The sequence below is a fragment of the Peromyscus leucopus genome, chromosome 19 (assembly GCF_004664715.2).
Source record: "Peromyscus leucopus breed LL Stock chromosome 19, UCI_PerLeu_2.1, whole genome shotgun sequence".
NCBI classification, from domain to species: Eukaryota; Metazoa; Chordata; class Mammalia; order Rodentia; family Cricetidae; genus Peromyscus; species Peromyscus leucopus.
Genome location: NC_051079.1, coordinates 40,669,572 through 40,692,766, shown reverse-complemented (window position 1 = coordinate 40,692,766; position 23,195 = coordinate 40,669,572). Strand labels below are relative to the sequence as shown.

Genomic DNA, 23,195 nt, shown 5'->3' with positions numbered 1-23,195 from the left:
CACGCATGCAATTGTCAATGAATAAATTAAAAAGTATTTTAAAGAGATGCTAAAGGTGATTCATAGTCTCTTACAGTGGTTCCTACCAGTGTGTGTGTGTGTGTCAGTCAGTCAGTGTATGGGTCAGTCAGGCAGGATGGTCCAGGCTGACTCCGAATCCTAAATGGCTCATGATTGATTCTAGTTGACAATCTTAGAATTTCGACTCTGTTTGAATTTTAGAAGTTTCTGGGACTGTGAGAGCAGCAACGGTGTATGTACCTAAACTCCTGCCCCCATGGCAGAGAGCCCCAATGGAGTACTGTCCTCACTCACAGAGCTCCACGTGCCCCGAATCGCCCCCTTCGGGTTGTTTCCAATGAGGTGAAAGATACAGAATCAGTCATTTGGATCATTTTTAGTGGTGTGTGTTGAGCACATCCACATCATGCAACCGTCCATCTCCGGAACTGTGTCTTCTTCAAAGAAAGCCATGCAACACCAATTCCTCATGTCCCTGTCCTCCAGCCCATGGCACACCCACCACCATATTTAGGTGTCTAGGAATCTCACTACACTCTAAATACCACATATGAATGGAATTATCCAGGATTTGTCCTTTCATGGCTGGCTTGTTCAACTTACGTCTTCAAGATTCATCCACACAGCACACACCAGAATTCACTTGTTTTCACTCATTCCTCCACTGATGGGCACTTAGGTCATCTCTCCTTCTGTACACAATGCTGTGAACACAGATACCCAACTACCATCTTCAGCTGCTTCCCTCATTTCTGGAATCACTAAGTCATATGGAAATTCTGCCAGAATCAACAAAGTGCTAAGCAGCCACTGTCCATTGATTGAAGTTAACAAGAGAGATGAAAGCTCTTTGTCAATGTTGAAGTGTGATTCTGTCTTTTAACTGTGACTCTTGGGATTTCCACACTTTCCAAAGTGAGCTTATAAGTGCAGGGTTGGCCAGGCAGCAGTGATCATGATGCCATAGGACACTGTTCACATGGGTGACTTTTGAAGGGCAGCAGGGAGAAGGAACACCAGAAGGAAGAACACCAGGGCCAGGGCAACCGATATGCAAATGAGCAGGCAGAGGGGAGGCAGGAGAGCAGCTCTGCATAGAACAAACACCAGGGGACAGGTGGGCAGAATGTCAGTCAAGCATCTGTGTGGATGGGGCAGGGGGCTGCCCTACACCCTGGATCAAGGGGCAGGGAGTTCTTCTTTCCTTCTTATTTCTGTCCTCTGCCCCTTTACTTCTCTCTTGCTCATGAATGTAAGTTTTGAATGGGTCAGTTTTTCATTACTTCCTCATGTGCAGAGCCTCAGGCATGGCTCAATGTAGCACTCACACTGCACAGCTTGTGTATGGCATGGTGTGGTCTTGTACAGTGCACAACCTGCGTGCCAACGCAACCATGCACAGTGGAACCCGAATGAAATAGTGTCAGTATATTTACCAATGTCCAATGGAACCCAATAATAAAATACTGTAAGTGTGCATCATCTATACATGGGTTTTTCTATAAAAATTTTGCTGTGACCATTTTTAAAAAATTATTATTGAAATTAATGTATGTAGGTATTCATGTATACAAAGCTGTCTATGGTATTTCTATAGTAGAAAAATGTCGACATATTCATAAATATTATAGTGGTTGCATAAATTGTAGCCGAGGTATACAACTATAAAGAGAAGAGAAACATACTTTGTATACTGTCAAGATGTGTCATTATATGAAAGTAAGTATAAAAGATGAGTATTGTAGGTTACCATGTCTGTAAAAAGGGGGAAACAGGATGTGACCACATTAGATGATGGAGCTGGAGAAATGGCTTAGGAGTTAAAAGCACGTGTTGCTCTTGGAGAGGACCTGGGTTTAGTTCCTGGCACCCACATGGTGGCTCACAACCACCTGTAACTCCACTTCCGGGCAATCTGACACTCTCCTGGCCCCAGGCAAGTATGCATGCGCTGCACGTATATACATACATACATACACATAGGCAACATACTCATACATATAATCTAAAAAATCAATTCAAAACAAACAGTAGATGGATAATATATTCTTGCCTATAGAGAAATTCTCTCTCAAAGTACTATATAGAAAAACTAAGCACCATGACTGCTCATAGGAGGGGACTAGGGTATTCAAGAGATGGGATGGGAGGAGGGTTGCTTTATGTACCCTTTTATATTTTTATAATATTTCTAACCATAGAAACATATGCCATCATCTTCCCAGTGTGTCCCGAGCTGTTTTGATCAAAAGGCAGCCAGCCTCCTCCCAGACTCTATTGCAGCGGGGGATGACAGGCTGCTGTATGTTGATGATGGGCAATGGAGTGGGGAACCATGGGGGGGGCTGTGGGATGAATGCCAACTTCCTGTTGCTCTGGGCTGTGGTTACTGGCTGGCAAATCATGAGTTTGGTTTTGAATTTTGGTGTGTGTGTGTTCACGTGTGTATGTACATGCCTGTGGGGACAAAAGCTGACATTGGATGTCTTCCTCAATGGCTCTCACTTTGTTTTTTGTTTTTTTTTTGTTTTTTTTTTAAACACGGTCTTTCAATGATGGTGAAAGTTACCAAGTCAACTAGGCTGGTCGACCAGACAGCCCCATGGACCCTTCTGTCTCCACCTCTCCAGTGTCGGGATTATAGGAGTGCATTGTCATACCTTTGAGCTGGTGCTGGGGAACTTGACTCAGGTCTTCTCGGCTTCAGATATACAACTCTTTATGCTTAAAAGACCTACAGTAGTTTATGGTCCTGCAAGAACTCCCAGTGGTAACATTATACACTAAAGATTTATGTATGTATGTTATGTATATGGATGTTTTGTCTGCATGTATGCACACCAGGAGAGAGCATCAGTACTCATGAGGGTACAATACAGATGGTTCAGACAGTTGTGAGCCACCAGGTAGGTGCTGGGAATTGAACTCAGGACCTCTGGAAGAGCAGCCAGTGCTGTTAAGTTGCTTTAACCGCTGAACCATTTCTCTGGCCCATATACTCAATTTTTAAATGAATTTTTTAAAAAAAGGTCATTGCTAAGATGTAATTTAATTTCCAAAAATGAATGATTTATCTTTGTCTTAGTTTTGAGACAAGGTCTTACAATGAATCCCTGGCTGGCCTGGAACTAGCTATCCAAACCAGGCTGGCTTGAAACTTATAGTGATCTTCCTGCCTCTGCCTCACAGGTGTTGAGATCCCAGGCATGCGTCACCATCATCAGCTAACAGATTTCTTGAGTAACATACCATCATATATGTTTGGTCTTTATTTAGTTAAAAAAAATTAATTTGGCAAATTAAGTATTTAATGAGTATCAGCTAGTTTAATAACGGGTCAAGTGACTGACTACCCCATTAGATTAGAGATACGTGTCTAGTTAAATGTGAGAGCGGATGTATTTGTGTTCTGTGCATATGTAGACATAATCTGTGCCTCCAGTAATTCTGAGAAAAACACACATTCAAAAACTTACTTTCATTTGTTTTTATTTAACTCAAAATAGCTAGTAACATAAAAACATTTAAAAAAGTATCTCTAATACTTCACCATTTAGTTTTCACTTGATTACTTTATTTCTACTATAATTACACAATCAATCATAAAAACGTATCTTTAAAAGTTTGCAGCAGGCTTTCAATCTGTAGGTTTAGACTCTAATAAAAAATTCATGACATGGTACTTTCAATTGTAAATATCTTCTCCAACATTTAAATTTATGAAAATTCATAACCACAAGTAGGCTGTTCATCAGCACATATTCACAGGTAGGACATACACTCCTGCTCTGTCACTATGCAAAAGATGACCATCTGTGTGACATCCAGTGGAGAGACAGCATCAGACATCTAAATCACATCAATCCATACATGGTGTCAGTGAGGAGAACCGCCACACGGAAGCCTGTGGCAATACTGTGAATGCACACCATGGAGGAAACCCAGACACAAACAGTCCACCTGCTCCTGCTGCAACCACTTTCCACTCAATCTGACTCCCGCCGGCACAAGGGCTTCGCAGTGTGACTCTAGTGTGTAAAGTGTGTACTTTCTATACGTAATGGCCTCTGGGACTTCACCAGGGCGCCAGCTGGTCTTCAGAGGAGCACTCAGACTTTCCAATACTAGAGGGAAAAAATGGGAGGCCAGACTTCCGGTATAGCGTCTTTCCAGAGGACTCTCCAGGATTGTGCCAACACCCCATTTCATCTCAAGCACTGATGCTGCAAGTTAACCTGTTGGTGGGAGGGAACCCACGGCAAAGGAAACTAAAATGCATTCTGTCCTTCAATGCATTCTACTGCCAGCATAACTGAATTTCCAGTCTGGCTTTTTCCTCACACTGAGCACAGTGGGTCCCAGGACTCTCCTCTGGTGCCAACACCCCTGAATACAGTATCCCCTGCTGAGAAAATCTCATGGTGTAAAGACGGGTGTTGTCAGGGTCTGAACAGAAGGCCACCAAAGTTGTTCAGTGTCAGCATGACGCCGGATCTGATTTCCAATCAGCAAACGGTTCAACTGGGGCAGCGGCTGCCTCTGTCTGGTGCCACTCGGTGCTCCTGAGTGTCCACTGTGCTCCACGGTGGCCTCCTCGTCCTGACTTCCCACGTTGGAGTCTCCCTTTCACTCTAACCATTAGCCTTGAACTGACGCTTGACGCTGGCCTGGTTCAGTTTCTAATTTTAAAAGCACCATTCTAATAGAAATGTCCCTGTTCTGAAGGAAGCTAGGACTGTGAATTTCCCCACTAGCTAGAGCTATGTGTCATGGAGTTCCGGTTAAGTTGGTAGAGAGATCGATTTTCTTGCCCTTGACACTGAAGCTCGCTTCGGCTTCTTCCGGTCGGGTGGGGTCTCTACCTGGGCTGCAGGTGAGAGTAAAATATTCCATGAAGAACCCCTTCGATGACCACATTTGGGAAATCTGAAAAAGAAAAGGGAGGCTGCTTATCTTAACGTGCATCGACAAGATACAGTTGTGTTTATGGACAGAGGGCTAGAGCCACTACACTCTCTGGAGTTCACACGGCCAAGTCATTTGCCCTTGATCAGGCAAGAGGGTCAGAGATCAAGGTCACCGTGTCAGAGGTCAGGGCTACTATTTGTGCATATTTACCCACGGGCGAGGAGGGCTACCGTTTGTGCTTGTCGGCCAGAGGCCACTTTGGCTCCCACCAGGCACTGCAGGATGGCGTGGCCAGATTTGTAGTGTAATCGATTCAGGGGCTGCTCTTCTAATGGTTAATGCCGCCAGGCCCCAGCTCTTTATCTGGCTGTTTCCTCACAAGGAAGATGGATTACGCTGGCAATTCAATTTCTAACAAAAAAAAATCTCAATACACTTGAAAGAATCCCAAGATTTCTACTGGGAATACTTGGCTGTGGTTTTTTCCCACTGAGGCTTACGGAACCAACTTAGTCCAAGTTGTCCTGTGCGTACTTGTTGTGGGCACGCTCCGGAGAGTAGAGAGATGGGGTCTTGTCTTTGAACTCCACAGGGCAAAATTCTAACACGAGTCATCCTGTCGACCTTGAAAAAGCAGCCTCACTTTTGGAGAAGGCACAAAGGCAATGCAGAGGTACACACAGCCTGCTGAGCCAGTGTCTGGTGTGAGAGCAGGCGGAGCCTAGTGGACTGCGCAGGGGGATCAATCTTCCCAGGGCCCAGATGTTCAGGTTCAGGTTTAAGCCTCGACTGTACACAATTACGTCAGGAGTTAGGGGAAAGCTGAGCACTCTGAATAGAGTTATTATGCAAATAGGCCAATACCTTAATACTTCTTTTTCCTCCATCCATTCCCTATAGAGTAGCTATCATGTAAAGTCACGTACAAGGGAACTGGACTTCCTCAGAGGAAGGCTCCAGGGGACTATGAGGTGACAGACAGTACAGGCTAGGGCAGGGAAACCCAGAGGGTTCTGAGTCCTCAGAGGAAGTGAGGCAGTAGACTGGTGTTCCGGCCAGAGGTACCACATCAGATCTACGAGGATCTCGTGGGAATTTAGGCTTTATCTGAAATGTACCGGGGGTATCAAGGGATTTTAAGTAAAGCGAGACAGGAAATTTTGAAAAGATGACTGACCACCACACAGGGAGTGGACTGAAGCATGCGTGAGGCAGACACAGATCAATTTGGTTACTGCCATAGTTCAGAGGGAGATCCTGACGCAGGACACAGAAAAGCGGATGGATTCTAGAGAAATGAAGGATGGGACCTGGTCACAGATACAAGTGACTAGTGGATAAAAGGGAGAGGCCAAGGATTAAGCCCGATGGGCTGGTGTGTGCTTGTAATCCCAGGAACGGAAAGCTGAGGCAGGACCTGGAGTTCAAGGACAACCTGGATTATACAGTGAGACTCCGTCTCACAGAAGGGCTGGGAGAAAGGAGAAGGGAACAGCTATCATTGAAGTCATCACAGGAGCTCCTTGGGGTTCTGTCTGACTAAGCCAGAGGGTTGTGGGAGAAGCTGAGGAAGGAGAGTGAGACAAAAGCCAATCATCTCTTCAGTTTGGGACCTGCTGAGTTTGAGACGCCTCTGAGCCCAGTCAAGGGTGAAGTCAAGTACGGAGCTGGATACACTGACTGGTTTACCTTAGCAAACATTCACTGAAATGGCGCTGCATCCTGGGTAGTCACTTCCCAGCTCCAGGGACACAGCTGAGCTGTTTTAGCAGTGGTGAAGTGGATTTCACACCAACACTTCCTTACAGGTTATTGAAAAGTTGGCATGAGAAACCAAGTTCATGGGCGCGGTCTGGCACACAGTAAATAGTTGGCCATTACCACATGCCATATACCCATCAAATTACTGGAAATGTAAGTTACAGTCTCTGTCCAGGCCAGGGAACAGGTGCTAGCAAGCAAATGATACAAATAAAATGTTTAAACAAATCTCTCTACTACGTGAATAGTGAGTTCTCTCTAGCTGATGACACTGGCTTTTTGAGTATGTGCTTTCTGCTACACACACACACACACACACACACACACACACACACACAACATGCACGCATGCATATTTTCACAGGACAGAGCTTTAAAAAGCCTTCAGTAGAGTATATATCTGCGTATTTGAAGAAATGGTCTAGCTAATTCTAATTTTAAATTTATTCCTCATACAGATATTAATAAATTCAACCACTGATTAATTCTCAATAAAATATCCAAACATATTTCATCCACGTGGCATACTGTTATCCTTTGCCATCTGAAATCTGAAAATCTACTTAAATACAGTTAATTTATACCATGAATGTATTTAACTTACTTGGATTCAATGAAGTCCCATAAAACAATGAAAAGCCCGTTATGAGTAATTAATTCTATACTGTGATGAATGTATCAGACAGAGGCTTAGAAGCAAGGACACAAAGCAGGGCACAGGAAAGGGAAAAAAGGCTCAACACGAAAGGGCCGCCTGAGTCAATTTGAATGAGGTGCCGTAGAAGCCAGCTGTGAGGGTGTCCAGGAGAAAGTGGTCCCTGCACAGAGAGCAGCCGGGGGGAGGCCCTCCAGAGGACATAGTCTGCAGCCATTTCTACTGAAGGATGTCAACAGGGTGCTCAGAGACAAAGTGAACAGACGGGTGAGCTGGTCAGCCTAATGGTCAGTGATGGGATAATTGGGCACTGCACCCGCCCCCACTCACTTGTTCCACTGCCCTTTGGACTTTAGATCCAGACTTCACCAAGGCTATGACTGCACACAGTGTCCATCACTGCCTGACGTGCTCAGGGAACTGTTCTTTCCTTTGTCTCCCCTTGGGAGGAGACAGGAAGGAACCTAATTTGGGATACATTTCTTGTTATTTTTACTGGCGTTCCTCTATCTAACGAACATTCTCTGTGGGCAACAATAACAACAGGACAAAGATGCATGGAGGCTGCTTGAAAGAGAGAAGGAGTAAAGCTTCCAAGCTGTGACATTCAACACGAGGCCTGGGAGCTGACAGGTCCATCCAGCCTGCAGACAGAAGATTCAAGGAGGAAGCAGCAGGTGTCCTGGGGGTAGGGTTGGCAAATGCCCTCGGGGTAGAGTCAGCAGGGCTGGCAGGGTCGTAGGATGGCAGGGCAGGTGCCCAGGGTTAGGGTTGGCAGGGTGTGTGCACTTGAGGCCCAGAATGAATTGCAGAGTAGCTGGAACCAAGTAGAGTATGTGAGGAGAGATGATCTGGAATAGACCAGAGTTCTTGCGAACCACAGCAAGAGTCCGTGTTGGAAACACAATTCTGCCTCTCAGTTGCATGGATGGGGTAGTTCAAGGCCATGAGCAGAAGACTATTTAGCAAAAAGCTCAGTGAGCAGCGTCCAGTCTTTGGTGGAAAAGCCAGGGGTGGGATAGCATTTGAAGGGACGAGAGTGGTCCAGAACATGTAAAGACTGAAGAAAGGACAAGCAAGACAAAGAAGAGAACTGGCCAGAATGTTCAGCCATGCTGAGGATACCTGGGTCCTTGAAAAGGGCTGTTTTGTATTTTCCAGAAAAATGAAGACAAAAGCCAAAACACATGCTTTTGAGGCTGTCAAGGGAGTTCTCTCTGTGGGCCAGAGATGGCTCACTGGGTAAGAGCATTGGCTGCTCTTGCAGAGGACCTGGTTTAGTTCCTAGCATCCACATTGGAGGCTCACAAACATCTACAACTCCTGTTTCAGGGGCCTCTGCAGGCCCACAGATGGTATATGTACATATATGCAGCAAGATACTCATACATAAAATAGAAAGAAATAAATCTTCAAAATCAAGGGTATTCTCTTGACTTTTGTTATCAAAAGCTAAGACAATAATGATCGGTTATTAGCCTGTTCTTTTTTTTTCCTTGTGTGTGTGTGTGTGTGGTGTGTGTGTGTGTGTGTGTGTGTTGTGTGTGTGTGTGTGTGTATGCACATGCACATGTGTCCATGCATACAGAAGGTAGAAGTCAACCTCCAGTGTCGTTCTTAGGAGCTGTCCACCTTGCTTTTTGAGACAGGGTCTCGGTGACAGGCAAGCACACTGATCAGCTAGTCTGGCTGGCCAGTGGGCTCTAGGGACCCTCCTGCACATCTCCAAAGTGCTAGCTTACACGTGCACCATCGTGTCCAGCCTTTTTTTTTTTTTTTCTCATTGTAGGTTCTGTAGGTGGAACTCAGAGTTGTATGCTTGAGTGGCAATTTACCCATAAAGCCATCTATCCAGTGTCAAGTATTAGCATACTCTAAAAAGATATTTAGGCCAAATGTCCAAAATGTAAAGACAACAGATGTAAATGAGAGTCAATAAATCTCAAGATTTCCACATTCAGTATTTACAGGAATAATGACTTCCACTCGCTAAAAGGCATCTTGACAACACTGTGTAGTACAGGTAAAGTTTCTCTAAGGCCAGAGGGGCCTGATTTCCAAAACTGGGTCTGCTAAAATCGTAAGAATATAACATGAGGGTTGGCCACTGTGCCTGTTTCCTCCTGCCCACCAAACCCATTAATTACAGTCACTCTCAAGTAGGATCTCCCTCATTGTGGTCCACACCAGCAAGTGACCAACAATACACACACCTTACTCTTCCTGTTTCCCACATTTGCCCTGACGCTGCTTCCCGGAAGGCTTCTCTGTTCTCCGCCGTCACGGTGTATACTATGCGATACAAGCTTAACAAGCTTAAAGAACCCGAAAGAAGGACCACAAAACCCACCCTCTACCTCCTCTCACTCCCATCAAACTCCTGGCTGTTCCTGCCCAGTCATCACTCTTTTCTGCCCACTGCTGTGGGAACTCAGGACAGATGCATGAAATATCTGAAGAGAGACAAGTCCAGGACAATTAGGTATGGAGCCATTTTTAAAAGACAACATGGCTATTTCATCTAGACTAGGTTGTATTATATTTGCTAAACATAATATTTTAATACAACACTACCTAATATATTAATTATTATTCATATAAATATGTTAAATACAGGAAGCATTCCTAAAGAGGGGGAACTGTGCCTCACTGAGAAGACATGCACAAAATGCCACCATAAAACCATACTCTTTACAGACGAGGCAACTCTCTGAGCAGGGTCAGAGGAGTCTCTTCGTGAGCTATGTCTGCGTCCTGGCCACCTTTCCTTTACTGGGAGGTAAGCAGGTCATCTGACTACGAGTCCCACGCTACAGACAGCAGTCTCCCCTCTCTCCAGCTTGTAGGAAAGTTGTATTGACAGAAACAGTGCTTTATCTATGCTTTCTTATGGCTTGGTATTTGTGATTCCCAGAGGTCAGAGACCTGTTAGGCTAAGAGCGAAGAAGAAAACCTGGGCCTCAAATGGCCCTCCTGAGCCTGGTAAGTCACCAACATCCTTGAGTCGGAATTTTCCCCTTGAGTCAGTGATAGTACCTGCTGAGCCTATTTTATAAGGCCGCTTGCAAATTAAATGAGATGATGTCTGAGAAGGTCCTCCGGGAACATTATATAGGAGAACACTTTGAGAAGGGCTCTAGGGAACTCGAATCGAGAAAGGACGCATGTTAAAATATCGATTACGGTTACACTTAAATCAATTTGTTGTAATAAAAATATACAACTTAAAAATATATAGTCTACCATCAAAACCACTGGAGCCTAAATGTAGACTTGGGTATATTTGCAATGCATGCACATGGCTTTTGGAAGGAAGCATTTTTAAGAAAGACCAGAACCTTCAACCTGAACTCTGACATCTAGATTAAAAACAAACAGTAGTCTTAAAAAAAAAAAACACACACAAAAAGAAAAATAAATACTTTAATCCCTTCTTTCTCTAATTCAAAATAGGCTAGGAAGAGAGAAAGAAAAATTACATTTCCTCCTGAAAGGCTGGCCCCAATTAAAATTCTAAATGTCTCTTACACCAAGAGCACTGGTTTATTGGCAGATGATTAAGCCCTGGACCGATGTCACTCTGTTAGACCCGTATTACAAACGTGGTTTATGTGGTGCAGGGGCAGATCAGTAAAGAGCTGTTAGCAGATGACAGGTTTGATTACCGCTGGCTGCAGGCAAGACGTATGGATCCCCGAGGAACAGCAGCACCGGCTGGTGGGACAGCTTGCTAGAAAGGTCAAAAACAGGCATGTCAGCATCAGGGGACGATGGTAAACAGAAAACACTACAAACTAGCTTTGAGGGGATCAAACTGCTGTGTGGGATGTCTCCAGGTCTCTGCATCTACCAGTGTGGGTGAGTAACAGCAAACACACAGAGGGAAATCATGGGCGCTGAGCTTGCCTTCTGAATATTTCTCTCTGGGATATGAGACAGACACTCATCTGGGCAGTAAATACCACTGCTGGAAAGGCCTTTCTGAAACTCCGTGATTTGATCGTAAGTTAAGACAGTCTTCTTATTACATGAAGCCATGTGGGGCTCTCAATCCTTTTCATTCCTAATCATAAGCAATTAACCCGGCAACTTCCCATCAAATATTTATCATCTTAAAACCAATATCCACCAAAGGTTTCCAAGAGAAACAAGACTTTAAACAGGTACGCCATGGGTAGTTAGACAATGAACAAACTACAGTTCTATTACTGATCTCGCTAACTTCTTGCTGATTGCTATTAGTTCTTACCTCGACTCCTCAGATTCCGTCTCATCAAAAGATCTGAAATTTTTATAAAAGAAAAGGAAAAAAATTAAGTTGGGGCAACATTTATGCCATCAAAGCAAACAGTATCCTTAGCACTGAATTGGGGAAGCAAACGGAAAAGTTGAGGGTTTGTACTGAGCCACAGCATGGCTGATAATACATAATAAGATGTCTTCGGTCTGGAAGATTCTGAGCATCTCAAATTTTCCTTAAGATCTTTTAAAAACCGTATGGTCTTATTACTATTTGGGGGTTGGGATGGAAGTAAAAAGACCCCATTTACTGTAATTGTATGTCTCTGTGCAAAAGTCAAGAGCATCTGTGAACCTGCCCTCCCAGGAAACACGAATATACACTGGTCACAGAGATCACTGGGTGGTGTGGAATAGAATTCAGGCTGTGGGACGAGCGGCCTTGAGTCAACAGCGCTGAGGAGGGGCAGTGAAAGGTGTCTACTGCCCTGCATTCCGCAGACAGCTCACGTCTAACCTGATCTCAGGAAAGGGCTGGAGGCAGAGGGAAAGACTGGGTGAAGTCTTTTCCCTGCTGGATTTGTGTTGCCTTCTGTCTCTGTGGATGTCCTGACTGGGCAGGGGTGTGGCTGACTGCATTCAGAGGCTAGCTCAGCCCAGCCTGCTGCAGATGTCAGCCTTTAGAAGAACTGTCTCTAGCTGCTGGCGACGTTGCGCCTCTAGCTCCATGGTCCATGGTCAGCAGGGCCTGGGGACTACAGCCCATCAGTTCCGAGTTCCTCAGGGGGAAGCAGTGGTCAAAGAAAGAAGCCCTCCATGGAAGGCCTGGGTTCTGCCACTTGCATGGCTTGGGAAAGGCACTTAAATACTGTGTCTCTGAGCGACAACCAAATGAGGGGTGTTGGATCCACGATCTCTAAAGTCATCGATAGCTTTAAAACTGTGTGGATATGGGGACTGGAGAGATGATGGTTAGGTGGTCAGGAGTACTTGCTGCTCTTCCACAGGACCTGAGTTTGGATCTCAGCACCCATGCTGGGCAACTCACAACTGCCTGTAACTCCAGCTCTGGTGGATCTGATGCCCTCTTCTGGATTCCACAGGCACCTCCCCACCACCACCACCTTCATGGCACACACAGACACAAGCATACACATAGATAATAAAAGCATATACCTCTAAAAAGCTATATGAATATGTGTACTTGGCACAAGGCGAGGGACTGTCCTTGATTGCACTCTGGATTCATAATTACCATCTGCAACACTATGTGACACCATCACCTAAGAGGTTAGTGCCTTGTGCCTAAGCATGGGGTTGCCTGGACCATTTGCTGCAAGATGGAGGTGAAGACTTGGGAGGGATTCCCCTCACTATAAGCAGAGGTCTATGAGAGAGAGTGCCACCTCAACTAAGAGCTTAGATGTGGCCAGCTTGCCGTGTGGCACCGCTCTGGGATATTTGTTAGGACAGCCAGTTACTGAAGAGTAACTTAAAATGCAAACAGCAGTTCTTACCCACAGCTTTCTGCCTTTGGGAGAGAGGGCAAGTGTCTCACGTTGAGGAAATCAAGGAAGAGTTTGGGAAGTTCTTCGTTTTCCAAAATGACAGCCTGTGGAAGCAGAAAACAGAGTTAGAGATGGAAGGGAAGTCTGTCAGACCATCAATCAAAGTCGCGCTATCAAAAAGTCATAACTGTCCATCAAAGTCACTACCAGCAACACTCCTCACAACTGATACGAGGAGCGGTCCCCCTTCCAGCCACCACGGATTCAGGCTGATGCATATGCTATACGGCATGCACACACCCTGCACTTTTTACCCAGGACTCCTTCACAGTAGATTTCCACAAGTGTCTCCTACCTTCAGATGCTCACTATCGGACAAGACATTGGGAAAGCACCAGACATGGTCCCTGCCTTTACAGAGACTCTGACCCATCCTGAACAGTCTAACCCCAGGCACCTCAGATACACAAATCAAATTTTCCTATTGAGTGATAAAGCATTACATTTCCATAACAGGCCACCGCCCCTTGGAAACACTGCAGGTTTCCCATCTAGAAGATTTAGTCTAACCCCTAGTGATCACCTGTTTCTGCACTAGGATCAGTTGACATTTATTGCCATCTGGACAGCTCCACTTAAAGGGTCAGTGACAACTTTACCGCTAAGTGTAAATCAGGGTATATATTGAAAAAAAATCTATAAAGTTCTTCCACTTAAATAGCTCTGCTAAAGAGCTGGCATAATAACATAAATGTGTCAGCATGCTGAGATCCAAATTATGCAACATGGAGGAGAAACCTGCGGAGGCTACAGAGTGCATTTTCAAATTTATACATTTTTAAAAGAATCTGCCAACGTGTGATAACAGATTACACATTTAGTACCTGCTCCTCTCTCCACTAAAGACAGTGAGGGAAAAGCACCAAAGACTATGGAACTGCTCTTTTGCTTGTCTTTTGAAAGAAGGGTCTACAATCTAGCCCAGGCTGGCTCTGAATAAACAGCAGTCCTCTTGCCTCGGTCTCCTCAGTGTGGGGACTATAGTCAGGAACGGCCATGCTTCACTAGTGTAACTGTTAAGGGTCTACTTAAACAACACACCATGGGCGGTATTCCCCCCAATAAGTGTACGTAGTCTAAAGAATAATGGAAATTAATGAAATATTATCTGACAGCATCTTAGGAACAGCTGTCTAACTGGTGCAAAAGATACAGAACAAATAAAAAATTGGGTCACAGTATAAGTGCTTCTGTGCATTGTTACATTGTTACATCATTCTTACACTGAGTTGCCTCATTTCTCACAGACCTGGAATCCTACTGCCCATTTCAGATCACACACATGGATTAGGGCTACACAGGCTGCCAGGCCTGCGTATGCATTGCAATGCCCAATTCTCCTGCTATTCAGGTCCCAGAGACAGCCCATCTGGTAGGTTAGGGTGTCCGGACTGTCACCATCCCTCACAGAGCCCACTATACCAGAAAGATCTTTAAAAAAAAAAAAAAAAAAAAAAAAAAAAAAAAAGGAGAGAGAAGATAGAAAAGCGATGGGCAATTCTACTCTACTCATTAAATAAAACTGACTGGGTACTTGTTATACCAGGGGCTGGGATGTGGCAGTGGATAGAGTGGGTTCAATGGAGTATGGGATAAAGAATAAGTACACACACAACTCCAGCAACTTAGAGTACAGAGACAGTTAAGATCCTGCACACCATTCTCCGGATGTTTTCTCTTCCATTGGTCCATCCATGCACACACCCCTCCTTCATCTCGGGTATAATATTCTTTTCCTAACTGTGCAAGCAAAACACCAAAAACTCGAGAAAGCAAAGGAGGAAAGAGCCTCTCTGCCCACAGACATCATTTCCTACATTTCAGTTCATTCCTTTCAAGTTATTTGACACTTATCTCAAATCCTACCTACTCAACGGACTTTTTGACTATCCAGAGATCATTCGCTCCGGTAGTCCAAGAAGTTCCAGAAGTTTTTGCCATGACTAAGGCTGTAAGGACTACTAAGATATTTCTAGATGTCTGCTTAGCAGGATGGCATAATACCCATTTGAATAACAAAACTTAATGTGATGAATATGGAACAATTTGCCCCAGAAATAATTCTAACTACTTGTATAGGTGGTAGCCTTCAGATTTAAAAAAAAAAAAAAAAAATAGGGGCGGGTGCAACATTCTTATCTCCGCCCCTACCTTTTTAAAATAAATTAAATCAATAAGAAGTGTGGGGCACTTTTAATGACCCGAACTACTTAATTTCCAGGCTCTTTAGACGTATCATCCATCACTGCAGTATGGAGGAAGACATCTCTTGAGTGTTCAGGGGGCTCCTTTGGTTTTATTAATGCAAGATTTAGGGAATTTTAACAAGGTGAATTGTTTATTTGCCTTGACAGATTGGCTTACAATGCACTGGCTACATCCTCAGCATGATCATTAATGACAAAAGACAGGCAAAAAAGCTGTTTACACTGCACACAGGGACAGGAATTAATCCTGCTCCCTCTCCCTGGAGCTCTCCAAACAGATGACCACATTGTTTTAGGTAAGACATCCTGGCAGAAAGAAATACAGAAAACTCCAGAAACTTACCAGCATCTATTTGTTGTTCCCTGAATATTCTCAATTAATATTTTCCAGAAAACAATGATCAAGCTGCTTGGTAGGGTTGAGTGTTACAAAGAAAACAGTACCCGCGTGCACTGGGGGTGTTGGGAAGGCTTTTTTTGTTAAGTGGTCAGGAATGTTTCCTGAGGTCTGTTAGGAAACCTTGCACACACAAAAAGAGAATTAATACTCTAGTCCAAACAAAGATGAAGAATTCGCCTAATTTAATATAATATGTACAAATGAAACAACTGTCATTAATTAGTACAGAGATGCCAAATAGGAATTACATTAGTTCGACTCAGTCTCTGGGCCATAAACACATGACCTCATGCAGGAGACAGAACAGCAAGTGGGGCCTCCCAGCTGTTCCATTTCCATCTTCATTCCTTGAGATGCTCTCGGCTGCAGGAGCAACCATCCCTTTTCGAAGCCACACCCTGACTCATCCCACGTCTTCAGAACCCATCTGGTTTTAATCACCCAACTTTATTCTCCAGACAAGTTCCTAATTGTATAGCAAATCGCATTTTAAAATATGAAATCATGTTCCCGTTGGTTTGGATTGCTGGTCTTTGTTAGTTTTTGGGTGGTATTCATCTTTTTATTCTCAAGGCAGTGTGGTGCACAAGGCACACGGATTTTTTTTTTTTTTTTTTTTTTTTTTTTTTTTTCCGAGACAGGGTTTCTCTGTGTAGCTTTGCGCCTTTCCTGAAACTCGCTTTGGAGACCAGGCTGGCCTCGAACTCACAGAGATCCACCTGGCTCTGTCTCTCAAGCGCTGAGATTAAAGGCGTGTGCACCACCACCGCCTGGCGGCACACGGCTTTTATAGTCAGACTTGGTCTGCATCCTTCCTCCTTATACTTAGGGGGTTCTTGTGAGGATCCAAGAAGACATCCCCAGGAGTCTTTGGTATACAACTAGCATGTGTATAACACACACACACACACACACACACACACACACACACACACACACTTTCAGAAGAGGAGGTGCAGACTCCTGACAGCCCGGCAGAGGACACCTTCCTTTAGCGAGGCTGTAGCAGTCATGTTGATGAGCATTCATACTTGGCCTGGTACCTGACACACAGACCAGTGCTGTTCACAAGCTTCCCAAAAGATGCCCTGGCTTCCTGTGTGGGATCTACCTCTCTGTCAAACAGGACCTGGCTGAAGTGTGTGCTTCCCTCACATCAGTGTCTTTAGCTCTGGACTATGGTTGAAAATATTTGTCTAGGGGCTGGAGAGATGGCTCAGTGGTTAAGAGTACTGGCTGTTCTTCCAAAGGACCTGGGTTCGATTCCCAGCACCCACATGGCAGCTCACAACTGTCTGTAGCTCCAAGACCTGACACCCTCACACAGACATACATGTAGGCAAAATACCAATGCACATAAAATAAAAAATAAATAAATTAAAAAAATTTTTGTCTAAGCAGCAAAGTCACCATGGTAAAGGATCTGCTATTCACTAGTTCTAGGAAGCATTCTATGTTCACTGCTTCTGTGTTCTGTGTCTTCTGCATACGACTCAAAGGTGTAACAGTTAGTGGTGCGTAGGGTTCCCCAACCTGAGGAAGCAGTAGGGAAAACATGATTTGGAACACTCTTCAAGTATAGCTGGTGAGGCCCAGACCTCCACACTTCTCCAGTGAGGAGCATTTCGGTGGTGGGACAGTGCCACGTCCCAGGTCCGCAGCAGCCTAACTGACATCCAAGAGTCCCTGATAGTGGGGCTTCCATGCTGCTTGCCCATCCCTGCAAAGCTGGCATGTGAGGCCCGGCAAATAATCTATGAAGGAAGAGAGTGCAACTCAAAATGAAGTGGGCAAAATGAGAGAGAAGGCTAGAAACAAATCCCATTGAATTTTACAGGCCTCAGCGCGGAGTAAAATACTGTAAGAGGCACAATTAATCACAGACCCAAGACCAGAGAGAGCAGCTGCTTCCATGCAAGTGCTGTGGGTCTCCAGTGGTGGGTCAGCAGGAACAGTTTCTTCTACAAGCTGTCAAGAGAGCTGAAGAATCCTCCCACCCCACTCAGCACAATTGCCTTGGCCCCTATAATCCAAGAAAGGGAAAGAATACTCTGAGGAAGAGCCAGAGGCAACAATGACAATAACTTAAAAAATTCTAGTTTCCACAGAAGTAGGCTGCTCAAACAAGGAGAGACGGTAGGGGACCAGGGGAGAGAGCGCTAACTCTTCCATCTCGAAAGGGAACTGGTAACTCAGCATGTTCAAAGCAAGTCTGTCCCGGTAGGGATGGAAGACATCTACCTCTAACTGAAGCCTGTTCAGTGAAACTCGGAGAATGGCCCATGTGTGAGAAAGGAAACACCAAAGAGCTTCTAAATGATGAGGGCCCTTGATCACACGTGCAGCTCGAGACCCTACAGATGAACTGCAGACGCACCTTTTTCTCTCATCCGGTTTATCACTTAGGAATATGTGTCGAATACATGCACGTGATGTATAAGATGACACACGAAATGGAATTAAATCAAGCGGCTGTACCGAGTGTGCAACGTACTGTGACACACTTGGATATCACTGCACCTAATAAACATTAAATATTCAAACTCCAGTAAATATTAACACTGGTCAACTAAACATGCTTTGTAAAACTTTATTATTTTACCTTACATAGTGTTCAATAAGTGTGTGTGGGTGGGTGGTGTGTGGATCTCATACTCTATAAAAATCATTTACAAAAACTTGTCTGAACGGGACAGAAAAACAACAGCCTTGGTGCCGCAGCCTCGCCAGCTCTGTGTTTACTCCAGAAATGTCGTTTTTATTGAAAAGGCGCAATTATCATCATGTAACACAAATCACAAAACCCCGATTTTTCCACCTTATCAGCTTTGTAAAATCGCGGTCCCAGAGGGTGCCATTGATTAGCAGCACATGTTCCTCCTGTGGCATCCCAAATACTTAATTGTCAGTTATCTTTTCTTCTGCAGTAAGTAAAATGTGCTCGCAAAATTACAGAGGGACCTGTTCTGCCTTAACCTCTGCGAGATGCCATCACGCGGTAGAAAACACTGGTAAAATATCACAGGATAGCACCGTCCGACAAGGGGGACGTATAAACACTGTAATGATTTCCCACGAGTTTCCATTTTAGAAAATTGTCACTAAAGCCAGCATAAATGGTGACACGTCTCCACTGAGGACACGGTGAAATCGAACGCTGGCATTCTAGTTAGGGCCAAGCCTACCCAGCAGCCAATTATAACAGGAAGGGAACATCTTGAAAGCTCGGATGAGCCCAATCGGCTAACCTCCCGTGATCGCTGCACAGAACACTGTCGTTTCCATGTGTGATCTTTTTTTTTATCATCTTTTCAGAACATGAGACACACATGCACGCGCACACATGCCTAGACAGCATGTATATTATGAGGTTGCTTCCAACCGCATGCATGTTCCCCCTCTAAGGTTGCTAGGGACTTGCAGGGGACCTCTTTGTCACAGAAGTCAGGAGGTTTTCGGGAGTCCTGTGAGTGCTTCCAGGCCGTCTAGTTTGGTTTGAAATGTCTGATTTGGTGAGTGACAGAGTTCACCGCGGCAGTTTTTCTTCTCCCGTCGACGAAAGAAGCTTCCTCTCGTACCTACTTCAGAGGAGCCGCTGAGAACAGGGAGGGAGAAAAAATCAATACCGCCTCACAGCAGTAAGTGGGCCTCAGTGTCGCCGTCCTCGGGGACCCAAGCCTACAGGCTTGTGGTGGCTCTGCGGTCCTCAGTCTCCCACTTAGCCACCTCCTGGCACCCGGTCACAATTCACACAACGAGCCACAGGAAGGCTGGCGGAGTCATTTTTAAAAGCCACACAGTTCACAGCTCCCAGGAAGCTCGCAACCACCTAAAAACTAAAAAGCGGGTGCACTGTTGAAGGCCCCGTCGCCCTGCGCATTCTTTGTTTTGATGTGACCCCCCCCCCCCCCCGGGGGGGGGGCATGTCTAGCCTGTGCCTTGGCAAAACTTGTGTTATTTACGGAATTCAAACAGCTGTCTGCTAAGGTTTCCTAGAGCTTTGTAGACTATCTTATAAAAGAAAAAAAAAATCCCAGGATCTACACGCAAAGTTGAATGCCGAGAAGGGCCTATTTAAGGAATGAAGAATCTGTAAAGAAATAATGTGATTTGGCTTAAGATATTTTGAAAAGAAATCCTTAAAGTTTTTTCATTAAAAATGCATTACATTTTAATTGTGAGTGTGAGTGTGTGTGTGTGTGTGTGTGTGTGTGTGTGTGTGTGTGTGTGTGTGATGAGAATGGAAAGCAGAGGACAATGTCCAGGAGTCAGCTGTCTCCTTCCAACCTGTGAATCCCTGAGGTCAAACTCATGTCAAGATTGGTGGCAGGTGCCTAAACCCACTGAGCTACCTTGTGGCCCAAATCTTTTTTAAAGACAAGGTCTCGCTATGTATCCTAGGCTAGTCTGGAACTCACTATGAAACTTAAGCTTGCCTTGAACTCTTGATTCTTCTGTTTTTACCTTCTGAGTGTCGGGAGTACAGGTGTGTGCCACTCTGCCTGGCAGAATATAAATTTTGATGTGGTTAAAAGACTAATCATGGCCAGGGGGTACATAGTGTTCATCCCAAAACTCTGGGGGCGGAGGCAGATTTATCTCTGTGGGTTCAAGGCCACTCTGGTCAACACAGAGAGATCCAAGTCAGCCAGGGCTATCTAGTGAGGCTTTGTCTCAAAAATATTGACTACTAAAGTAGAAACTACCTCTTGGGCTACTTTAGTATCAGAGCTTTTGCTCCGTGTGCTCCTGTATTATCTACTTATGTAAAAATGTTTGTCTCTATCATATAAGCATAGTGCTGGGTGGAGACAGGTGGTTAGCCGAAAAGACACTGTACTGCCTTCCCAGGGCTTATCTTTTGGTGCTAAAGTGGATGGCATCCCTGCAATTACAGAAAATGAACGTGAAATTGCAAACAGGGTAAGTACCGTGAAAGGAAGCAGCTAGTCTCCTTGATCATTAGTAATAAAATGCCCTTATTAAACTGTGGGGAGACGGACAGCTTCCCCGGGGAAGGGACTCTGGAGCTGAGAGCTGAATGAGCTAGTAAGAGTAAGGAGAATAGGGTATTCCAAATGCAAACATGGCTTCTTCAAAGGCCTGTGGAAGGTAAGAACATATGAGAAAGCGTCCAGGAAAAATAATGATGCTCAACAATAAAATGGAGACCAGTAGTAGCTAGAGAAGCTGGTAGGCCTTCTCGGTTATGCGAGGGACTTCTTAGTGGACATGAGGGCCTGTGAGCAATTTTAAATGGATGGTGGGTATGATACCTAGATATGCATGATAGGATCGCATTTATATCTTAACTGTAACTGGAGCAACAGTAGTATTCCTCAGATCCAAAGGGCCATGAACTCAATCCTTCTTTTGCTATCCCTAAATGCTTCTTAAATGATCTGTTAGCGTGTGCGTGCGTGCGTGCGTGCGTGCGTGTGTGTGTGTGTGTGTGTGTGTGTGTGTGTGCATGTGTGTGTACACATTTGCTCTCATGGCTGTTTATTCTCATCTGTGTTTTATAGTTAGGGTTCATGAACTCAGCTTTAGCAATACTTTATCTATGGGGATCCACTGCGGGTCAAGTTCAACGTAAGTCTTCCCTTCCACCATTAAGAACTCTTCCAGAGAGCCAGGCAGATCTCTGTGAGTTCGAGGCTAGCCTGCTCTACAGAGTGAGTTCCAGGACAGGCACCAAAACTATACAGAGAAACACTGTCTCAAAACAACAACAACAACAAAACAAACAAAAAACCCCAAAACCAAAACAAGCTCTTCCAGAGGTTCTGAGTCTACTCCCAGCACCGACATGCAGCTCACAACTGTCTATAACTGTGGTCCCATGGGATCAGATGCCCTCTTCTGGTGTGCAAAACACACATACACATAAAATAAAGAAAAAGAACAAAATAAAACAAAACACCTTTTTCCCCCTGCAGGGGGTAGTGGTTAATTGTGACTGAGTTTTCTTGAAGTATTTTGTTTTTCCAATATTCTTGTTGTATTTATAAGTTTAATTCAACCCACAGATAAAGACAGCCTCTGGAATTGAAAAAGACATTCCTTTCTTTGGATTTAAAACTTATCTTAACGTCTCAACTAATTTTACTTGTATATAAAAAATTCTAGAAGCTGCGACTGGAGAGAGGAAAGATGGCCCAGTGGTTGAGTGTTGGCTGCTTTACGGAGGATCTGAGTTTGGTTTCCAGCACCCGGGTCAGGCGGCTCACAGCTTTCTGCAACACCAGCTCCAGGGAAACAGAGACCTCTGGCTTCTTCAGGTACCTGCCCTCAAGCGCACATATCCACATACAGACACACACCCCTGCACATCATTAAAAGTAATAAAAATAAATAAAATCCCAGAAAAGAAATGAATGTCATTCATTTCTCTTTTATATTAAATACACTGAAAAGCAAAGCAAAGCAAACAGAGATTTGGCCTCAAAACAATTCAATACCAATTAGACAACTTCCTGCCTGCCTAATTTTTTAAAGTATGGGGATGTAGCTCAGTGGCAGAGCACTGTTCTAGTGTGTACATGAGGCTCTAGGGGAAGAAAAATGACATACTGCATATATTTAGTCCATTTTAATTACCCAACATGTTGAAACAGAATGTGCTTTGACTACAGACTCTAGAAAACATTTTATGTGGCATTTTCTTGATGATACAAGAAAAGCAAACAAGCAAACAAACTCTAACACAATATAAACCTGTCGGTCAAAACCAAGGTCTGAAGACTAATCCATTTGAGTAAAACTGTGTGTTACTAAGCACACCAAAGCCTGCTTAGCAAATCAAATTATGTAGTCAGGCACTAATTTAAATACAAATGATATACCACATTAATGGAAGTGCTGTCCTATTATTTTAAACAGTAATCACAACTGGACTTGCAAGATGTTGCCTGAGGGAGGCCTTAGTAGACTAGATTTTAATGAAAGATTTATAATTAGTATAGCCCAGGGGTGGTGATGAATTGATTTTTTTTTTTAAGTGCTTGAAAACAATTTGCTCACTTACATCTCTCACACACTTCTCCAACACTTAACACCTTTGGTTTACTGAGCATTCTCTTCTTTTACAATCTGACCCTGCTCCAGCACAGCGGAAGCAGCACAATCCAGAAGGACTGGGCCTTCCTGGGTGTACACATCCCTACTCTACTGCACTGTAGTTAAGAGGATTTCATAGGCTGTCGATTTTTTTTTTTTAAAAAACAAAGGGTTCTAATGCCATTTTTCTATCCATACAATTACAACCACGGCTGTATGTCACTCAGTTAAACAATGCGATGGCTAGACGTGTAATTAGTTTTACATGAAATTAAGAACCCTTGATGAGCAAAGCTCATTAGTGGGAACACAACAGAAAGTGACTTGAGTGTGACATGTGACTTAATTCAGGAACCGGAGCAAGTCCTCAGAGAAAC

The 23,195-nt window shown here is 44.3% G+C and overlaps 1 protein-coding gene across 3 annotated transcripts in view; it reads right to left on the bottom strand.

The window, feature by feature from the left end:
- Window positions 1-3,573: 3,573 nt before the first annotated feature.
- Window positions 3,574-23,195, bottom strand: part of Snx24 (sorting nexin 24) — a 150,491-nt gene continuing 130,869 nt past the window's right edge. For all 3 annotated transcript variants that reach the window (XM_028871832.2, XM_028871834.2, XM_028871833.2), the window contains exons 4-7: window positions 13,102-13,196; window positions 11,595-11,627; window positions 11,011-11,075; window positions 3,574-4,947 (exon numbers count right to left, since the gene is read on the bottom strand). In XM_028871832.2, coding sequence (XP_028727665.1) covers window positions 4,880-4,947; window positions 11,011-11,075; window positions 11,595-11,627; window positions 13,102-13,196 — 261 coding nt within the window. In that variant the 3' untranslated portion in view covers window positions 3,574-4,879. The remainder of the gene's footprint in view (window positions 4,948-11,010; window positions 11,076-11,594; window positions 11,628-13,101; window positions 13,197-23,195) is intronic.